General features: G+C 40.4%; 1 protein-coding gene across 2 annotated transcripts in view; it reads right to left on the reverse strand.

The window, feature by feature from the left end:
• The window catches only part of DNPEP (aspartyl aminopeptidase), a 48,654-nt gene that overhangs the window by 3,212 nt on the left and 27,668 nt on the right, over positions 1-17,774 (reverse strand). For both annotated transcript variants that reach the window (XM_070956610.1, XM_070956635.1), the window contains exons 3-11: positions 16,006-16,094; positions 15,711-15,824; positions 15,280-15,405; positions 10,920-11,050; positions 8,819-8,903; positions 8,558-8,662; positions 7,536-7,613; positions 2,319-2,402; positions 1,028-1,188 (exon numbers count right to left, since the gene is read on the reverse strand). In XM_070956610.1, coding sequence (XP_070812711.1) covers positions 1,028-1,188; positions 2,319-2,402; positions 7,536-7,613; positions 8,558-8,662; positions 8,819-8,903; positions 10,920-11,050; positions 15,280-15,405; positions 15,711-15,824; positions 16,006-16,094 — 973 coding nt within the window. The remainder of the gene's footprint in view (positions 1-1,027; positions 1,189-2,318; positions 2,403-7,535; positions 7,614-8,557; positions 8,663-8,818; positions 8,904-10,919; positions 11,051-15,279; positions 15,406-15,710; positions 15,825-16,005; positions 16,095-17,774) is intronic.

The raw sequence follows: 17,774 nt of genomic DNA on the forward strand, positions 1-17,774 counted from the left end.
TGTGCCTTCTCTGCCCTCTGGAACATTCTCCCCTCAGAGCTGAGGATAAGGACTTGAAGACCTGGCTTTGTGCCTGGGCCCTCGAGCGTGTTAAGGGCCCCATTTCCTGGATATATTGACATTTATGATGACATTTTTTTTCTCAGCCATTTCTTGCCATATATATTTATTTTTGTATGATATTGGTACTGATTTTGTTTTATGATTGCTTGGTGCCCAGTCACTTGTTTAAGATATGAGTGTCTATAGACATTAAATACACACATACATATCTATAGTGGGGAATCATCTATAATTTGGAGAGGAACGTCAGTCATCTAATCTCTGTGATTTACAAGTACAGGTAGTCCTCAATTTACGACCACAATTGAGCCCAAAATTTATGGTGCTAAGTGAGACATTTGTTAAGTGAGTTTTGCCCCATTTTACGATTTTTCTTGCCCCGTTTGTTAAGGGAATCACTGCAATTCTTAAATTAGTAACACGGTTGTTAAGTGAATCTGACTTCCCCACTGTCAGAAGGCTGCAAAAGCTTGAAGGCTGATCACATGACCCTGGGATACTGCAACCATTATACATGTGAGTCAGTTGTCAATCAGCCGACTATAAATCACATGACCACGGGAACGGTGCAATGATCATAAGTGAAAAACGGTCATAAGTCACTTTTTTCAGTGTTGTTGTAACTCTGAACGGTCACTAAGCGAATTGTTTTAAGTCAAGGACTACTTGTAACCCCAAAGTAATAGAGAGATTTCTAATATCCCTTCAGCTTTCCATATTATGGGAAAAGTACGACAAAAGCAGCTTACAAGAGAGTCTGAGGGTTTTATGATTCAAGTAGCTTTCCCTGTTAAGATTCATACAATCCGAAGAATGGAATTGGGGGTAACACATGTAAAGTAAGTTCATTGAAAGCAGCTGCCTCCTTGTGATGAAATATGTATGTAAGAATGTCCAATGCTGAATGACATGCTTGCCCAGCCCTGATACACTGTCTCACGCTGTCCATTGACAACATACTCACGCATAATTGGGGTGCACCGCATGAGCCATATCTGCACTGATCATGCACGATTTCGGCACTGCTTCCTCAAAGGCTGTAATGTTCTGGGGCGAAGCTGAGATGCGACGAAGGATGAGCTCCGTGAGGAGCGATGCAGCCCCTTGAGCACTTTCTGAACCAACCTGCCAGAAAGGTGGCATTCAAAAGACGAACTATCGAGAAGTGTTTTGATGGTACCGGAATTTTAACTGTCATCCCAATTTGGAGTTAAGTTTCAGTTATCCCCCTTTACATGGCACTCTTTGGCATGCTTTTCTGATGTCCTCCTTTTAAATCTTATTTTACAGTGTGTGTGGCTTCAGAGCTTTTTTAAATGCCCTCCCACTCCTCTAAATCATGACAATCTGGGAGTGGCTTAAGAAACAAGACTTAAACTCTCTTCATTCCTTAAACTAACCCCACCCCAGGCTAAAATGTTTGGTTCCACTCTAGTTACCTCATAGCATCTCCAGCTAGGGCCTCTTTATCATTTTTGGACATCAAGGGGTTTAAAGTGTGCTCAAAAAAATCTCCCAACCCATGTTGTCTATCAGATTTAACCATGTTAAATATTCCTTCAGGTCAGGATAGGATATGCTGCTCCTCTAAATCAGGACAATCTGAGAGTGGCTTAAACTCATTTCATTCCTTAAATTACCCCCACCTCCTGGCTGAAATTTTTGGTTCGTTACCTCACAGCATCACTAGCTAGGGCCTCTTATCATTTTTGGACCTTTACCTTTTAAACTTTTGGGGTTTAAAAGGTAAAGGTAAAGGTTCCCCTCACACATATGTGCTGGTTGTTCCTGACTCTAAGGGGCAGTGCTCATCTCCGTTTCAAAGCCAAAGAGCCAGTGCTGTCCGAAGATGTCTCCGTGGTCATGTGGCAGGCATGACTAAACGCCAAAGGTATACGGAACGCTGTTACCTTTTCACCAAAGGTGGTTCCTATTTTTCTACTTGCATTTTTTACATGCTTTTCAACTGCTAGGTTGGCAGACACTGGGACAAGTAACGGGAGCTCACCCCATTACGTGGCACTAGGGATTCGAACCGCTGAACTGCCAACCTTTCTGGCTGAAATTTTTGGTGCCACTCGTTACCTCATAGCATCACCAGCTAGGGCCTCTTATCATTTTTGGACGTCAAGGGATTTAAAGTGTGCTAAAAAATAATAATCTCCCAACCATATTAGATGTAACCATGTTAAGTATTCCTTCAGATCAGAATAGGATATTCGACTTCCTATCCAGAAGAAGAGCTTACCACTAACCTCTTCATTGTCGTAGAGTGCAATCAGGCGCACATTTGGCTCTCGGGCGAGAGCGTCAGGATCATTGGTAGATTCAATCAAAGCCTGAAGGGGCAGACAAGGGACCAAGGTGAACTGATAACACAGGTAACGCCTAAGGACTTTCTGCTGGCTTTCTCCCTGGCTTATGAGTTAGTATCAGTCAGAACAACGCTGGAGCTTCTGGAAGCTTAAAGCCTAGGACAGGAAAGATCTGCAGTTCATAGCTAGATCATTCATACAAGAAGAAACCTGAATTATACCTCCCACTCAGCAAGGAAGTCTATTTGTAAGTCTTGACTAAGTGTTCTTCCAAAACGCCCATCTGGAAAAATATACCAGCCTAGGAAAATAGAGAGTTTTGATTTCTTTCCAGTTCCTCTAAGCTCTTTGCAGCTCACAGAACAGAAGTAGCTCCTCTAAACCCAATTCTTAACACTACCCCCTTCTAAGTCAGAAATCCATTGCACTGGTAGAAATAAGAAGGTAATAAAACTGTAAGTAATAGGTACTAATTGCTAAAAAATGCTGACTTCTATCTAAGTTGGCCAACTAGTTTTGTTCAGTTCCTCCAAATCTTTCAATTTGTACCGTTTCTCTCCTGTCCTTCTAAAGATGCTGTTAAATGTTAATGCTCTGTATGCATAAACCTGCAATTACTTCCACTTCCACATTTAAAATGGCAAGATTATTCCCTTTTTGTGTCTGTTTCCAAGAGAAACCTGGTTTTAATATCTGTTCAGTCAATCAACCTTTCTGGGATGCTCTGTTGGTCTCTGCATATTCAACTCTTCATGGAATTTGTAAACACCAAAAGCGTGTAGGTGAGAAAAATGCATTCCATAGTTTGGGAGGGACACTGGAGGTCTCCTTTTTGCCAAATAAGTGAGCCTCTTGACTGCACTAAGATCTCCAGAAGGCACTCTCCTGAACAACTGACTGGCTGAATAGGTTTGGACAGGCAGTCCCTCAGATGAATCTTACTTTTATTTAGGGCTTTAAAGAGTAATATCATCACTTTAACTTATTGCAGGATCCAATCTGGGTCAATCCCCAGGAACAGAAGCTTAGTCTTCCGAGCTTTTAGACTCGTGCTGAAGCCCATTCTCAGGGAACTCTGATGTGTACTTTGGGCTACTCTAGCGCATAGTCCTGGTGACCAACCTAGATCAAATCCTGCAACATTATCTTGGGACACATATATTGGCCTTCATTTGTGACTTTAACTTATGTCTGGTAAACAACTAGGATCAGCAGAGCTTTATAAAGTGTCAATTGGGACATGATTGAGGTGACTCTTCACACTGTTTATTTAGATTTTCAAAAAGTCTTTGAAAGAATTCTTCATCAAAGGTTCCATTTAATTTTAGTGGCTATGGGTTAAGACCGCCATTTATGGATTGCTAATTAGTTAAAGAGGAAACAAAGAGTAGGAATACATCAACCTTTATTTAGTGTAACAGGGTAAGAAATGGAATCCCTCCCTCAAGGATTTGAATTGGAACCATTAGTTTTTAACTTAATAATCAATCATGATTCTGAGATAAGCAATGAATGGCCAAGTTTGGAGGCAATGCTAAACTTTTAAAGTGGTAAAGAACAAGGACCTGTGAAGTACTCCAGAACATTTCACCATTTATGGGTGAACGGTTAACCAAATGGCAAATCAATTCAAGTTAGTTCAGGTTTAATGGAGGAAATCCCACTAACTTTGCATATACACTGATGGGACTTGGTCTATAACTGATCATGCAAAGGAACTTGTAAATATCAATTCAAGTGTGTGGCAGCGATGAAAAAGACAAATTCTGTGTCCTGGGTCATTAGCAAAGTGACTAAACATAAAAATTTGAACATCTATAGAAAGCTGCAGTATATCTAAATTAGCAGTAGTGAATGCAGTTCTGACTTCCACATTTGAAAAATGGTCAACAGGGTTAGAAAAAGTACTGTGCAGAAAAGGGCAGCCGATTATCAAAGGGCTTGAATATCTTTTCTATCAGTATAGAACATTGGAAACTTCTTGGCTTGGAGAAGAAAAGCAACTGGGGGCAACATGCTGGGTTTTATAAAAAACATGGCAGGGAGAAGATATAGAGTGTGTCCTGTCTTCCTTCCTCAAAATATTAGGACCAGAGACCATCTGAAAAAGCTGAGTGGAAGCACTTCTTCATAAATGCATAATTAACAGTGAATTCATTACCATAACACACAAAATGGCCACTAACTTGAATGTCAATGAAGACTCAATCACCGACACCAAAGATGTCTATAAAGGTTGAATCGTGGCAACTGGACCAATTTTTGTTAATCTGAGACATTTCGTTGCTCATCCAAGCAACTTCATCAGTCAGAGCAAAATTAGTTAGGCAGACAGTCGTTGGAATGTACCAATTCTTGCCACACCAGCTTCAGGGGTTCCTCCCCAAAATGTGTTGCAATATGTCAATGAAGATTCAATCAAACGAAGAATCTCAGACTAACAAAGATTGGTCCAGTTGCTATGATTCAACCTTTAGGCCAATAACTTGGTTTTAAACAAGCAGGATTGGAAAACATCATTGCGAAGGTTAAGTGAAGTGGGAGGCTCTATGTGGCCCCCCAGGTTGAAAGCAGCATACCTCCAGATGTTATAGAAATACCGCAGTGACAAGGAGGATGTTGCCATCTCCCACTTACAAGTACTGCAGAGAAACAAGATTGCTAGAATAAGATGGGCCTTGGCCTGATCCAACAGATCTTATGTACAGGGGATGTACAAGGTCTGGATGTACATGAGCCTTCCCTGGACCAAGCCATATGTTTCATTTGTGCACAGACCCAGCCGAAGTACATTTGGTCCATGCATGGATCTGAAGCACACGTGTTCTGTTAAGACAGTGGTTCTCAACCTGTGGGTCGCGACCCCTTTGGGGGTCGAACAACCCTTTCACAGGGGTCGCCTAAGACCATCGGAAAACATATATTTTGAATGGTCTTAGGAATAATTTTATGGTTGGTGGTCACCACAACGTGAGGAACTGTATTAAAGGGTCGCGGCATTAGGAAGGTTGAGAACCACTGTGTTAAGAGGTGCTCTAGAACAGAAACCATAGGTCATCCAAGGTCATTCCAGAGCTCAGAAGGAGACTGTGAAAAATAGAGGAAATAATATGCATAAAGTCTCCTGGCCGTCCAAAGCAGCAGTACATATTCAAAATCAGTTATCTGTCCTGAAGTGCAGGGGATGTTGATATTCTCCCTCCCTGCTGTCAGGTCCCAGCATGCTACACCATGGAGACAAAGCTGGATGAGGGGAGTTAGCAGAATAACTCAGTTCAGCCAAGCTTCAGCGATATGCACATTAGATGTTTTAATCAGCAACTGACCCAGCATTGAAGAACAGGATGTTTTGGTTGGAGGAGTTTTCTTCACCGTTACCTTGCCTTCCTTCATTAAACTAAGTCTGAAGGGACCTGATAGGGAGGCCAATGGGTAGCTTCCCTTCCCTTGTGCCATTCCTTCCCCTTCTATGTTTGTCTGCAGGACATTTTTCCCCTCTGTGTTCCTCTGCATCCATCTATCTATCTATCTATCTATCTATCTATCTATCTATCTATCTATCTATCTATCTATCTATCTATCTATCCGGCCTATCTTTAAGCATCAAGCCTAGTTAAAAACAACAGTCTAGTTTCCCAATCCCCCCGCATTACAAGTCCTGCAATAGTAGCAAATAGGAGCTCTGGTGGCTCAGCAGACATCTACTTACATCTGCTGCCTGCAATTACTGCAAGTTCAAATCTCACCAGGCTCAAGGTTGACTCAGCCTTCCATCCTTTCTAAGGTGGGTAAATTGAGGACCCAGTTTGTGGGGGCAATAAGCTGACTTTGTATAAATATACAAAAAGTATGAAGGCTATTACTTAACGCATTGTAAGCCGCCCTGTGTCTCTGGAGAAGGGCGGCATATAAATCAAATTAAAAAACAAACAAACCTGTAGCTCAGGTGTAGCTTGTGGGTTGTTTTCTGAATATTTTGTTACCAGGCTAGGTACCATCTTCAGTGGAATTTAGGGAATGTCAGTGCTGGTGTTCTTCTGCTTATAAGGGCTTTGCATGGTCATTAGGTTTTGTGATGGGAGGGTCACAAGCCCTTTCCCGACACACATGTATGTACAAAACAGGTGATCTCAGCTGCATGGCTCTCCTAAGAGGCTTCTAGAGTAGCAATCTCCTTCAAGGAACGGAACCCGCAGATGCAGAGCCATTTTTTTTAAAGCTCAGGGAAGATAATATTGAGCCGAGACCTCTGCCAGGAACACAAAGTAGAAAACATACAGCCCTCTTGAGCACCAGGAACTTTTGGGACACCGGATCCTCACCTCACCTGTTTAGCTCAACCTGCAGGAAGACGCTGGTGCATATGGGCTCCCAGTGACTTTCATTTAAAGCCTGATGAAATACACAGCAGAAAACCAGACAACGCATGGAGAGCAAACCAGTATGTACAGGTAGTCCTTGACTAATGACAACTGGGATGGAACTTCCGTTACTCAGAGATTTTACAACTTTTTTACTGTGGTCAAGCAAATCTGTCATTAAGCAAATCTGGCTTTCCCCACACTGACTTTCTTTGCCAGAAGCTCCTGGGGCAGTCAGAAATGGTGATCATGTGATTCTGGGACACTGCATCCGTAGTAGATACATGCTAGTTGGAATTTTGATCACATGCCCACAGGGATGCTGCAACAGTTGCGAAGACTCATCATAAGTCCATTTCTTCAGTGACTAGGAATGGTCGTAAGTCAAGGACTATTTATTTATTATATTTTTATTAGTCATATTTCTATGCCGCCCATTCTCCAAGGACTCTGGGCGGCTTACAAGACAGTATACTAAATAGCATATTGCCCCCTAACAATCTGGGTCCTCATTTTACCCACCTCGGAAGGATGGAAGGCTGAGTCAACCTTGAGCCGGTGAGATATGATCCACTGATCTGCTGAACTAGCAGTCAGCTGAAGTAGCTGCAGTACTGCACTCTAACCACTGCGCCACTTCGGCTCTTATAGTTACTTATAGTTAGTTACTACATGTAATTAACATGCAGAAACATGGTGTACGTTCCGGTGTAGCCCTTTCCTGGGTGCTGAGATAGCAGCACAGCAACAAGAAAGCAGCACTGCCTCCTGATATCCCGTCACTTAAGTTACTTACCTGCAGGGCACAGTAGCAGCTGTGGAGGTTATCCAGGCGAGGAGAGAATATGAATTCATTGAAGGCACCACCCAGTGTCTATGGGGAAGTCATGGGGCAAAAAAAAAAAAAAAAATGATACAATTGACAGGGAACTTGGAGGACATATAATTTAATGCCCCGCTTATAGGATCTGCTAAAGCACTTTGGCCTGATGGCTATCTTTTCTCTGCTTGAAGACTACACTAAGGAGAAACATACCATGTTCCGAGGTAGCCCAGCTGACTACTGCTATTGTTAAAAAAATTCTCTGAATATCTAACTTGAGCCTATATCCCTACAGATTCAATCCAATGGCTCTCGTCTTGCCCTTAGAGATGACAAAGAAGTCTATTTGGCAATCTTATGGACTGCTATTATACTTCCTCTCAATCTTAAACCAGTTCTGTAAACTGCCTAGAATACATTAGATTTCAGACAGTGGACAAAACTCATAAGCAAACGAATAAACTTTCCTCATAGGACTTGGGTTTCCAAGCCCCTCACTGTCTTATCTTAAATTGTTTGAGATCCATTTTGATTGCATTGCAATGTTCAGAACTGGACACAACACCCTAAAAGGGGTATAACCAAGGCAGGCATAACCAAGGTAAAACACAAGAATTATTTCTCATTCTTTTGCTCTTGTTAATACTTTCTCAAACATCAGTTACCTTCTTGGCAGCTGCATCACCATAATTTTGGGAAACGTTTTTGTCCTTCCTAGTATACCCTCATCTATGTATCTCTCATACTGTCTATGTGTGAGCAAATAAATGAAAACAAAGCAGAATATGAAGGTGGAGTAAATCTCAACCTCCTGACAAATCTCACTTAATGGAATTTCTAGAAACTCAAGCTGTATTACAGAAAAACATGATTTCATCTCTTTTGCAACCCGCCCTTCAAAAAGTAGGGCTGTCTAAACACAAGCCACATGAATGAACCTCCACCCCAACTCATTATGTAGCAATGCAAAAAAATAAAAATAAAGCTGTGCTTACTGGGGGCTGGGTATCTACTAAACACAGTTCCATCTCCACCAATTGTTCAGGTTTCACATCCAGCTGGGAGCAGAGAAGGGAGATCAGAATTGGAGCATGGCGATTCTGGTAGAAAAAGAGAAGTTAGAAATGCGCAACATCCTGGGAAACACTCTATGGTAATGGAGTCAGGCTTTCCTTCACATGTCCCCTTTCTCAGCAACAGCTTATGACTGACACAGACTGATGAGTCTACTGCACTCCTTATCCAATCTATCTTACCTGGAAAGATTGGGTGCAGCTGTCTTCTTTTACAGAGTCTCCCTTCTCCAATATATCCTGGACTTGAGTGGCCAGAATTGGAACCCTGTGAAAAGCCAACGAATTGGCTGTTATGAGTTGCTCCCTAGAGAATCTTAGAAGTTAAAGCTACAGAGCTAGCAGAATTCAGAGCTGAGGAAGCAAGCAGAACACCTTGCATGTAGCTAATAAGTTATACACTTTTCATCCCCCATGGAGGTAGTGTCCAGAAATCCTGGATTACATCATCTGTTATTCTCAATCTGCAAAATACTGGGGAGAGATGGGGATCTAGTCCAATTGACCTAAAGGAGGGGATGTTTGGAAAACTACTCTAGATATTTCTCCTATTTTTCTCAGGATTCTCTGCCATCATTACATTCAGAGAGAGTACTCCTAAAGCATCCAAGAGCTAGAGAACAGCCTGGATAGTAGTAGGAGAGGTCTTGTTCACCACTTCTAGACAGAACAAGGCTCCTTTGAATACAGATGCAGTTTTCTGAAAGAAAATGTGAGTATGTCCGCCCCTCCCCCCCAAAAAAATTACTGTGAGATGAACTCTATTCCCCTGGCAGACTCCATCCTTCTATTCAGTTACTACAAATGCAAGCTAAGCCCTCAAGTAAAAGTGTGAAGATCACGGTCAGATCCTGAGAGGTTTCCAAGGCAGAGGAGAAAGGCTGCTAGCTGACTGGAGGAAGAGACAACCTTCATAACTTTTCATGAACTTGTAGCCTTCCTTCCCCATCTCAGTAACTGTTCCAAAGGACTGTGGGTCCTCTAGGATAGGAGAAATTGAAAGGCAGGAAGATGGGAAATCACTAAAAATCGCTCCCATCTGTGGGAGCATTCTGAACCAAAGATCATCTGAAAAGTAGTATTCAACCCATGGAGTGAATTGCCAAGAAATGAATCAAGCCTTCCCTTTCTAGCAGTCTTTTAGCTGGGTGCTCTTGAATGAAGACACTCTTGCTCATGATTCTATTCTGTCCAGCAGGGAACGGGACAGAATAGCAATACTTATACTCCACAGGTTCAAGAAATCTGCTCTGAGTTAATCTGGTCCAACATTATAACTTTACATATGCTTATTTTAAGGTGGACTCTACTTTAATAGCAACTACCTTAACCAAGAGAAATCAAAAGGGCTCGTAATAAAAGCAGGATCATATATATTGAAAGCGGATAATTCATGCTTTGTTTGCCAGAGGATTATTTGGTTTTACTAAAAGAGAAGAGAAAAGATGCAGGGGAAAGCCTTAAGGCAGATCTCTTGGAGAAGTGTTTAGCAACTCAGAATGCCACATTGGCAAAAGCCCTTCCTGAATCCCACTTACAAACTTTGATAAAACTGCAACATTCTTCCTCCAGAATCGTACACAATAAAAGATTACTCTCTGTGTGAGTGTGTGTGAGTGTGTGTGTGTGTGTGTGTGTGCGTGTGTGGGACAATCAGAACTTTTGTCCACAGCGTAGAGTTAATCTGCGGGATTCAGTACTACGACACATAGCACAGAGTACACATATACATTTAATAAACATACAAGGTTGTTCCCCAACTGGTGAAGAATAGTAGGGGGCCTGAACTATCACACTTGTGCTTTGCTTTTTGTGGACTTCCTAGAGCCATTTAGTTTGACAGTGTGTTAACAACACAACAACATACAGAGCCGAGGTGGCGCAGTGATTAGAATGCAGTACTGCAGCTGACTGCTAGCTGCAGTTCAGCAGTTCAAATCTCACTGGCTCAAGGTTGACTAAGCCTTCCATCCTTCCGAGGTGGGTAAAATGAGGACCCAGATTGTTGGGGGCAATATGCTGACTCTGTAAACCGCTTAGAGAGGGCTGTAAAAGCACTATAAAGCGGTATATAAGTCTAAGTTCTATTGCTATTGCAATAAATACAGTTTTGGTCTAACCCAGCAAAGCTCCTTTGCACTGTAGCTCTTGCTAGAAAAGGAAATCGATAAACGGGGCTCCTGGGATCCTAAAGGCTGACCAGCTGACTAGACCCAACATAACAGCTTCCAAGAAAGGCTCCTTGTCTGAGACAGTGCAGGACAAGGACTGTTTACTCTCTCACAGGTGTTGCTCAGTGTTTGGTCCAAAGCTCTCATTCACATTGCGCTGGAGATGGATGGCCAAATTTGGGATGCGGAGAATGGGCTGTTCCACCCTCACTAGCTGTTGCTCCAGCCGCCCTGTGGACAGGTCCTGCAGCGAAAAAGAAAAAAGTATAGAACAATTGTTGTTTGATCTCCATGATTATAAATCTCATGATGAAAAAAAGGGTAGCACAGAGGAAAGCTACACAGTTTCTTCAGGAAACAGTTCCAGCAAGTAATTCTGTCTTAGCTTTGTTATCAAAAGAAAATAAGTTCCAATGGTCCAAATAAACGCATCATTGAACTTTAACTAAGAAGAGATGGGGAATTTCATGGCTCTGATTTTTAACAGAAGAGTTTTTATTTTTAATTTCCCAGCCTCAGTGTTTAGTGGCTGCTAAAGAGGAAATGCAACAATCCTTAAGAACAATGCTGCCAAATAAGAAACTGGTGATTTGAAGACAAATCCTTTGTATTATACCGTATCTATTTCAGTCTCAAGTTCTTTTCAAGATGAACTTTTCATGAACTGTTATTGACTTACAAAGCTACAAAAATTCCACAGGACTCTATTTTTTTGTGCAACAAACTTTATTCTTCAGAGATTAGTCTGCTTAAGCAGAAATACTCGAGGTAGCACATAATGAAATGTGTGCTGATTTCAACACAGAAAGAAATACCAAGTTTTAGAACCAATCTTTATCCATCTCCATTCAGCAAGAATATTACCATACTTTAGTGCCTTCACCTCTTCATCTAGAAGTTATTGACCGTTTGATAAATTTTCAAGTCCTTAAACTAGTTTCACGTAATTTGGTGATCCAGATATATTGGAAATGGAGCTCCCACAATTGCCAGCCATCTTCATGGCATGAAATTCTGGGAATAACATATGGAGAATGCAAGGCAGAGATCATCTACACTTGCAGGCTTCTTATTGGCATATGTTTATAGTTGGCATGCTATATGCTGGTTGTAACAGAGCTTCTTTGGGTTTTCATTCATTCATTCATTCATTTTTTTATAGCCACCCATCTCAACCAATGACTTTGGAAAGTTTACAATTCAAAAAATATACTACAAGTAAGTCATTAAAAACATTTTAACATAAGAAAAAACAATGAAAACATCAAAAATAAATATACATAGCAGCTGAGATAGTTGGCCAGTTAGCAATAAAACCAGGAAAGGGGGCTCTTGACACATTCAGCAGCCCAAGGTCAGGAACATGGCCAGGTTTTAGGGCTTTACGAAAGGCTACCAGGTTTGGAACCATTCTAATCTCCAAAAGGAAAATGTTCCATAGGGCAGGAACCAAAGCAGAAAAAGCCCATCTAGTCCCCTTCGGCTGAAGGGATCTGCAGCATGCCCATTCTGCTAGATTGAGTTGGATGGGTAGAGATTCTTGGAAAAAGGCAATCCTTCCAGTTAGCCGATCCCAAGCGATTGCATATTGTACAAATGCAATCATTATTGTTTGCAAATCCTAATTTATACTTCCTCATCATGTGTGAATCATGTTTTTTCAACATATCCCAATTCAAATAATGTGATGCATAAACCTGCCGCATAAACAAACTCTTGGTATGTGTGTTTCTACTAAACTTGAAGCCCAAAGGACTTGATTCAGTATTTTCTATGGCTCCATATTCCTTATACATATTGAAATCCTAAAGGTTTCACGAGTCCCCTTCTCACACAGCAGACCTAAAGAAATAAAAATCCTGTATGTACCTGAGAAACCACATGTCAAGAGGGACAAGTGTTGGTAAACAAAGAGACTAGCAGCTCACTGAATGCATCTTTGCCAACTGCTGAAATTCCTATCCTAGCCTTCTAGAGTTTTGCATGGGTGTGCAGCAGTTTAAATCTGAAGCAAAAAAAAAAGTATTTTGGAAGGGACACAGAGCCTTACGCACAATATGCACTCCCATGTTCCCTTCTGTTTCCAATCCAAAGCACTGCATATCCCTAGGCGTAAATTTTGAATGTATTTTCAGATGTTCTTAAAAACACGAGAACATCATGAATAAAGGCAAAACTCATTTCATACTCCTGGAAAATTACTACTGTGTGCAAGTCTTCTCAAAAGTAGTCTGTTTATAATAAACAGGTTCTAGCTGCAATTTTATTTTCCCTATTTATTATCAGATGCAATGCGCAATTTCCTGTATTATTTTTTCAAACCTAAGAAGATAAAATTAATTTCCCACCATTCCTCCAAGAGCAATCAAACACAGCCTTGCTAAACTTATTTTTAAGATGCAGTAAAAAGATTTTCTTCTCTTTTTCCTCTTGAGTTTTGAATCTCAAGCAACATTTGACACTTGAGGAGTATTTCTCATGGCAGAATATATGCTTTGCTCCTCTGAGTAACATGGGAAATGTAATTTTGGAAACTAAAATGGGAAGCGAGTTAGACAGAGGACACTAAAAGGCAAATATTTTAAACTTTAAGTTTAAATCCCTAGTTTTAATGAATTCCCAGGGAATCCTTAAGAGGTTTTGTTGATGTCACATACTGGTTTCAAAACTAAACCTAATACTTACAGCCAGTGGTGGGATTCAAATAATTTAACAACCGGTTCTCTGCCCTAATGATCAGCTGGGTAGGCGTGGCTCGGTGGTCATGTGACCATGTGGGTGTGGCCAACTCAATGTCACTCACGTCGATGGGCGCTTCACCTTACTGTTACAATGTAATAAGGGTTAACCAGAGAGGTAGTTTCTATAAGCAGGGCAATAAAGTTTAGGCTAGAAACACCACCAGAATGTTTCCTTCCTGCCTTCCTTACAGGATTAGCCCTGTAAAGTGGAAAAAAACAAAGTAAGATTTCTTCCAACAACAGGTTCTCCGAACTGCTTAGAAAGTTAACAACCGGTTCTCCAGAATAGGTGCAAACTGGCTGAATCCCACCATCGCTTACAGCAGTCTTGCAACTCTATATACACAAATGTACCTATCTAAAGTTAATATCTATTTATTAGGTATGCAGAGCACCCCTTTAAAGACTCTTTAAATTTTTAAGTTTAAAAATGGGCATTTGCAGCAACAGAATTTTTTTAAAGACAAAAGGAAAAAAGGTATCTGGCACCCAATTTAATATAATTTAAGAACAATTTTCTCATCCAGACAGAAAATAAACAGACATATTTTTATTTCTGTCACTTGTCCATATATTCCAAATTGCAAACAACAGCAATTTTTGTTTCCAGGCATATTAAATGAAGAGAACATTAACTTCTCTGAACATGTGCAAATAACTAATGTTCCATTACATTAGTACTATAATCCAGGGTGGATAAAAATCAATGATTTTTTTTTAAAAAATCAAAAAAATCAGATTTTTTTGATTTAAATCGGATTTTTTTGATTTTTATCGAATTTATTTTAATAAAAAACTTTTGGGGTAAAAATCTATCGTAAGATAGTTTTCTATTTAAGATACATAAATAATTTAGTTTATTCAGCATGAAATGAGCTTGGTTATGTAGCATGAGGCTGTATATTCTGCAACACTGGGACTATCGGTGAGTCAACAGTGGGTCAAAGGAATAGCAGAGATGACAGTTGCTCTTTAAAAATTATGATTTAAATCGAGTTGATTTAAATCAAGCCTTTTTACTAGTGATTTAAATCATGATTTAAATTGTGATTTAAATCAACTCGATTTAAATCAAATCCACCCTGCTATAATCACACCTATATCTCCCCTCTTGTACCAGCATGTCTTAATAAAGCAATTCTATACAAAAACAAAATCAGCTTTGTTTGGAAGCTCTGTGCTCAGGTGGAGGTGGACAGATCTGCATCTCTGATAAAGAAGTAACATCAGATTTTGAATGTATTAGTCATTTTTGGTTTTTAGTTCCATTCAAACAATATTAAAGTCGGACTTTGCACCATACATATGGTCTTACAGACCCTCTCTGTAATATTAATGCTTCTATTTCCAATCAAGAAATTAATATAAAACAAGTATTCTACAAGACAAGGCTCTGAAAATCTATTTTACAACATAAACGTTGACATTTGGATGGAGCATTAAATGCCAACACATATTTATACACATTAATACACATTATAGACCTATACCTTCTTAAGACACCTTGGGAAAATTGCCCTATTTCCTGTGGAATATCTGTTTTTTGTTCTGTTTTCTTGGGGTCCATTGCAAGAAATCCATTAGAGTTGTTGCCACACACTGAGGTATTACAAGAGTAGATTTTTATGTGACATCCTTATAATACTGGATGGAGAAAGAAATGAGCCTCAAGTTCTTTTCCAAATGTACAAATCTAAGAATGTAGAAGAATAAGAATTCAGGCAGGACTGACCTTGAAAATTACTCTTCCAGCCACAGAGAGATCACGGTCAAACCAGGTGTTCCAGATACCACCTCCATATGTTTCCACAGCCACCTGGACTGTACCTTCCTGGTTACATGTTGAAGACCGTTTCACCTAGAAGAGACACAACCATAATCTCAGGTCTCCCCCAAGAGCCATGTTCAATTACTACGTGGCATCTTAATATCATTTTTTAAAAGAATGGGGCTCTAAGTACAAAAACAGAAATCCTTCCAACAAGTATCAGAAATAGTATACAGAAAATTGTAGCTGTTAAGAGGAAAAGAAGATGAAGCCGTACTGATTGAAGCACAATCAGAGGAATGTGATAGCAGGGAAAATTAAGATAATCAGTAGAAGGAGGAAAAAAAATCCAGCCAAGAGCAAAAATATCAGATAAGGATTACATCATTGCTTACCCGCAGACAGGGACTGTCAGTGTGAGCTCCAACCAATGTGAAGCCATTACCTGGCTGGAATTGTCCTCCCACAGCAAAAGCAACCAACGTTGAAAAGTTTCGGGTCACAAAATACTGAGGCCAAAAAAAAAAAAGGTACAGAAAGAAATGGAGACATCAATATTTTGCTTTGTCCCTCAGGGAAGTAGCTGGAGGTACTTCCACCCCACCCTCCATCCCTTTCAAAATAAAGGCAACACAACTATAAATCAGAAGCAAGGTACAGAAAAGTCATTATGTCCCTCCTTCTCCACACCTTTCTGTCAGGCTTAATATCCCAGTGTTCAGTTTCTTTCAGTTCCTGGAAACCAGCCTGAAGCAGGCGGTTCCGACATTCAGCAACCACTGCAGGAAGGAAAAGCAGAAGCAATCACAAAAAGAAACAGCAAAGGCATCTGGTATAAAATTCCACAATTCTGGGTGACCTCCAAATTAACAGGATGCGATGCAACTCTACTGATGCTCATCAGGCTATCAGAATTGTTTGACCCAGCTTAGAAATAGATGGTGTGATGGTGATCTTATCCTGGCTATCCTCGGGCAGCCTTCTACTACTGCCTGGGCCGGGACTGCAATTCCCCAAATTGTCACCCAGCTTTTGGACAAGCCAGTTGAGAATACTGAAAGTTGCAGGAGGTCAATAAACCTGGTGAGCAATTTTAGGATTATAATTATTAGGAAAGTTGTCCTGAGACTGTCAACATAACTTTGGCCCTAAGGCCTCAAGATGTGATCTTCCTCTGCCAAGTCTAATGCAGTTACTTTGGTTTATTACATTTTGGATTGAAGATCAAGACCGAATGTACAAGATACTTACAAAATGAAATAAGACAATTACTTAAGAAGCAAAGAGGCTAGATAGAAACAAAGCGGTTACATCAGAAATACATGTCTGCATGCAAGAGATGCATATACCTATAGTGCAAATACGATGCATTTTACATCTTGGATTTTTAAATACATTCCTCATCAGCATGAAATCTCAATATTTACTCTGGGCGTGTTAGAGAATGTATTGCTAAAGGTTCTTCCCAAATTTCCCCGTCATAATTTCAGTGCCCTAATCCAAGATTCTTTTTAAAAAATTCTAAGAACAGAGCTTTTTATTTTATTTTAATGATTCTTTGAAGCCATGCTTTAAAAAGAGTATATGAATACATTTCCAATGGGAGTACTCCACCCCAGTCACACTGGCAGAAGGGGCATGCAGTGGACCCTGCCAGCCAAGGATTTGGGGCTGGCGAAGTCCAGAAGAGCCTTTTCCACTATGCCCCCCCCCCTCTAGAACATCATTCCCCCTGAAATGGATTGTTTTGGCTTTCCAAAAGGCCTTGAAGACATGGCTATGCCAACCAGCCTGGGGTCCTATTGGGGATATAGTACTTTGGAGGTGGCTAATGGAATAGGTAACACCCCACCCCCTCCCTATGTACACTTTGCTCCCTTCCTCTCCATCCTGATTAGTTTTATTTGAATTTAATTTTAACTGAATTCAAATTTATTTGAAATTTAAGTTTATGATCCTTATTTAATTGTTTTAATATTTTATAGTGCATTTTAGTTGAATGTCTATAAGCTACCTAGGGTTGCTGCTGGTGAGATGGGCAGCATACAGATTTAATAGATTAAAAAAAAAACATTTTAATGCAGAGGAGAGGACCTTAACCAATACCACTGGATGCTAAACGTGGATGCAAATATGCTAAACCAGTTAGGTTATTTAATATGAACATCTAGGGTCATTTCCACACAACTCCTTAATAACCAATTTGTGGCTTTTCTGTTAAGCTTCCTGACTATTTTGAAGCAGCCACCATTTCTGGAATTTGTATCCATGGCGCATGCTTATGTTACACTGCCTGAGTAACTTAATCTTTTGTGTGAATGTGCCTACAGTCAGAGGCGTCTGCAGAATCTGATACTTTTGTCAAAATGATGAAAGCAGGTGTTTTACTGCAAGCTTCATCCTTTTCGTACATTGTGATGGCACAATGCACATACAAAAGGGGGGAATGCTTACATCGT

The sequence above is a fragment of the Pituophis catenifer genome, unplaced genomic scaffold, assembly GCF_029215685.1.
Source record: "Pituophis catenifer annectens isolate HBS135680 unplaced genomic scaffold, rPitCat1.0.hap2 SCAF_1, whole genome shotgun sequence".
Lineage (NCBI taxonomy): Eukaryota > Metazoa > Chordata > Lepidosauria > Squamata > Colubridae > Pituophis > Pituophis catenifer.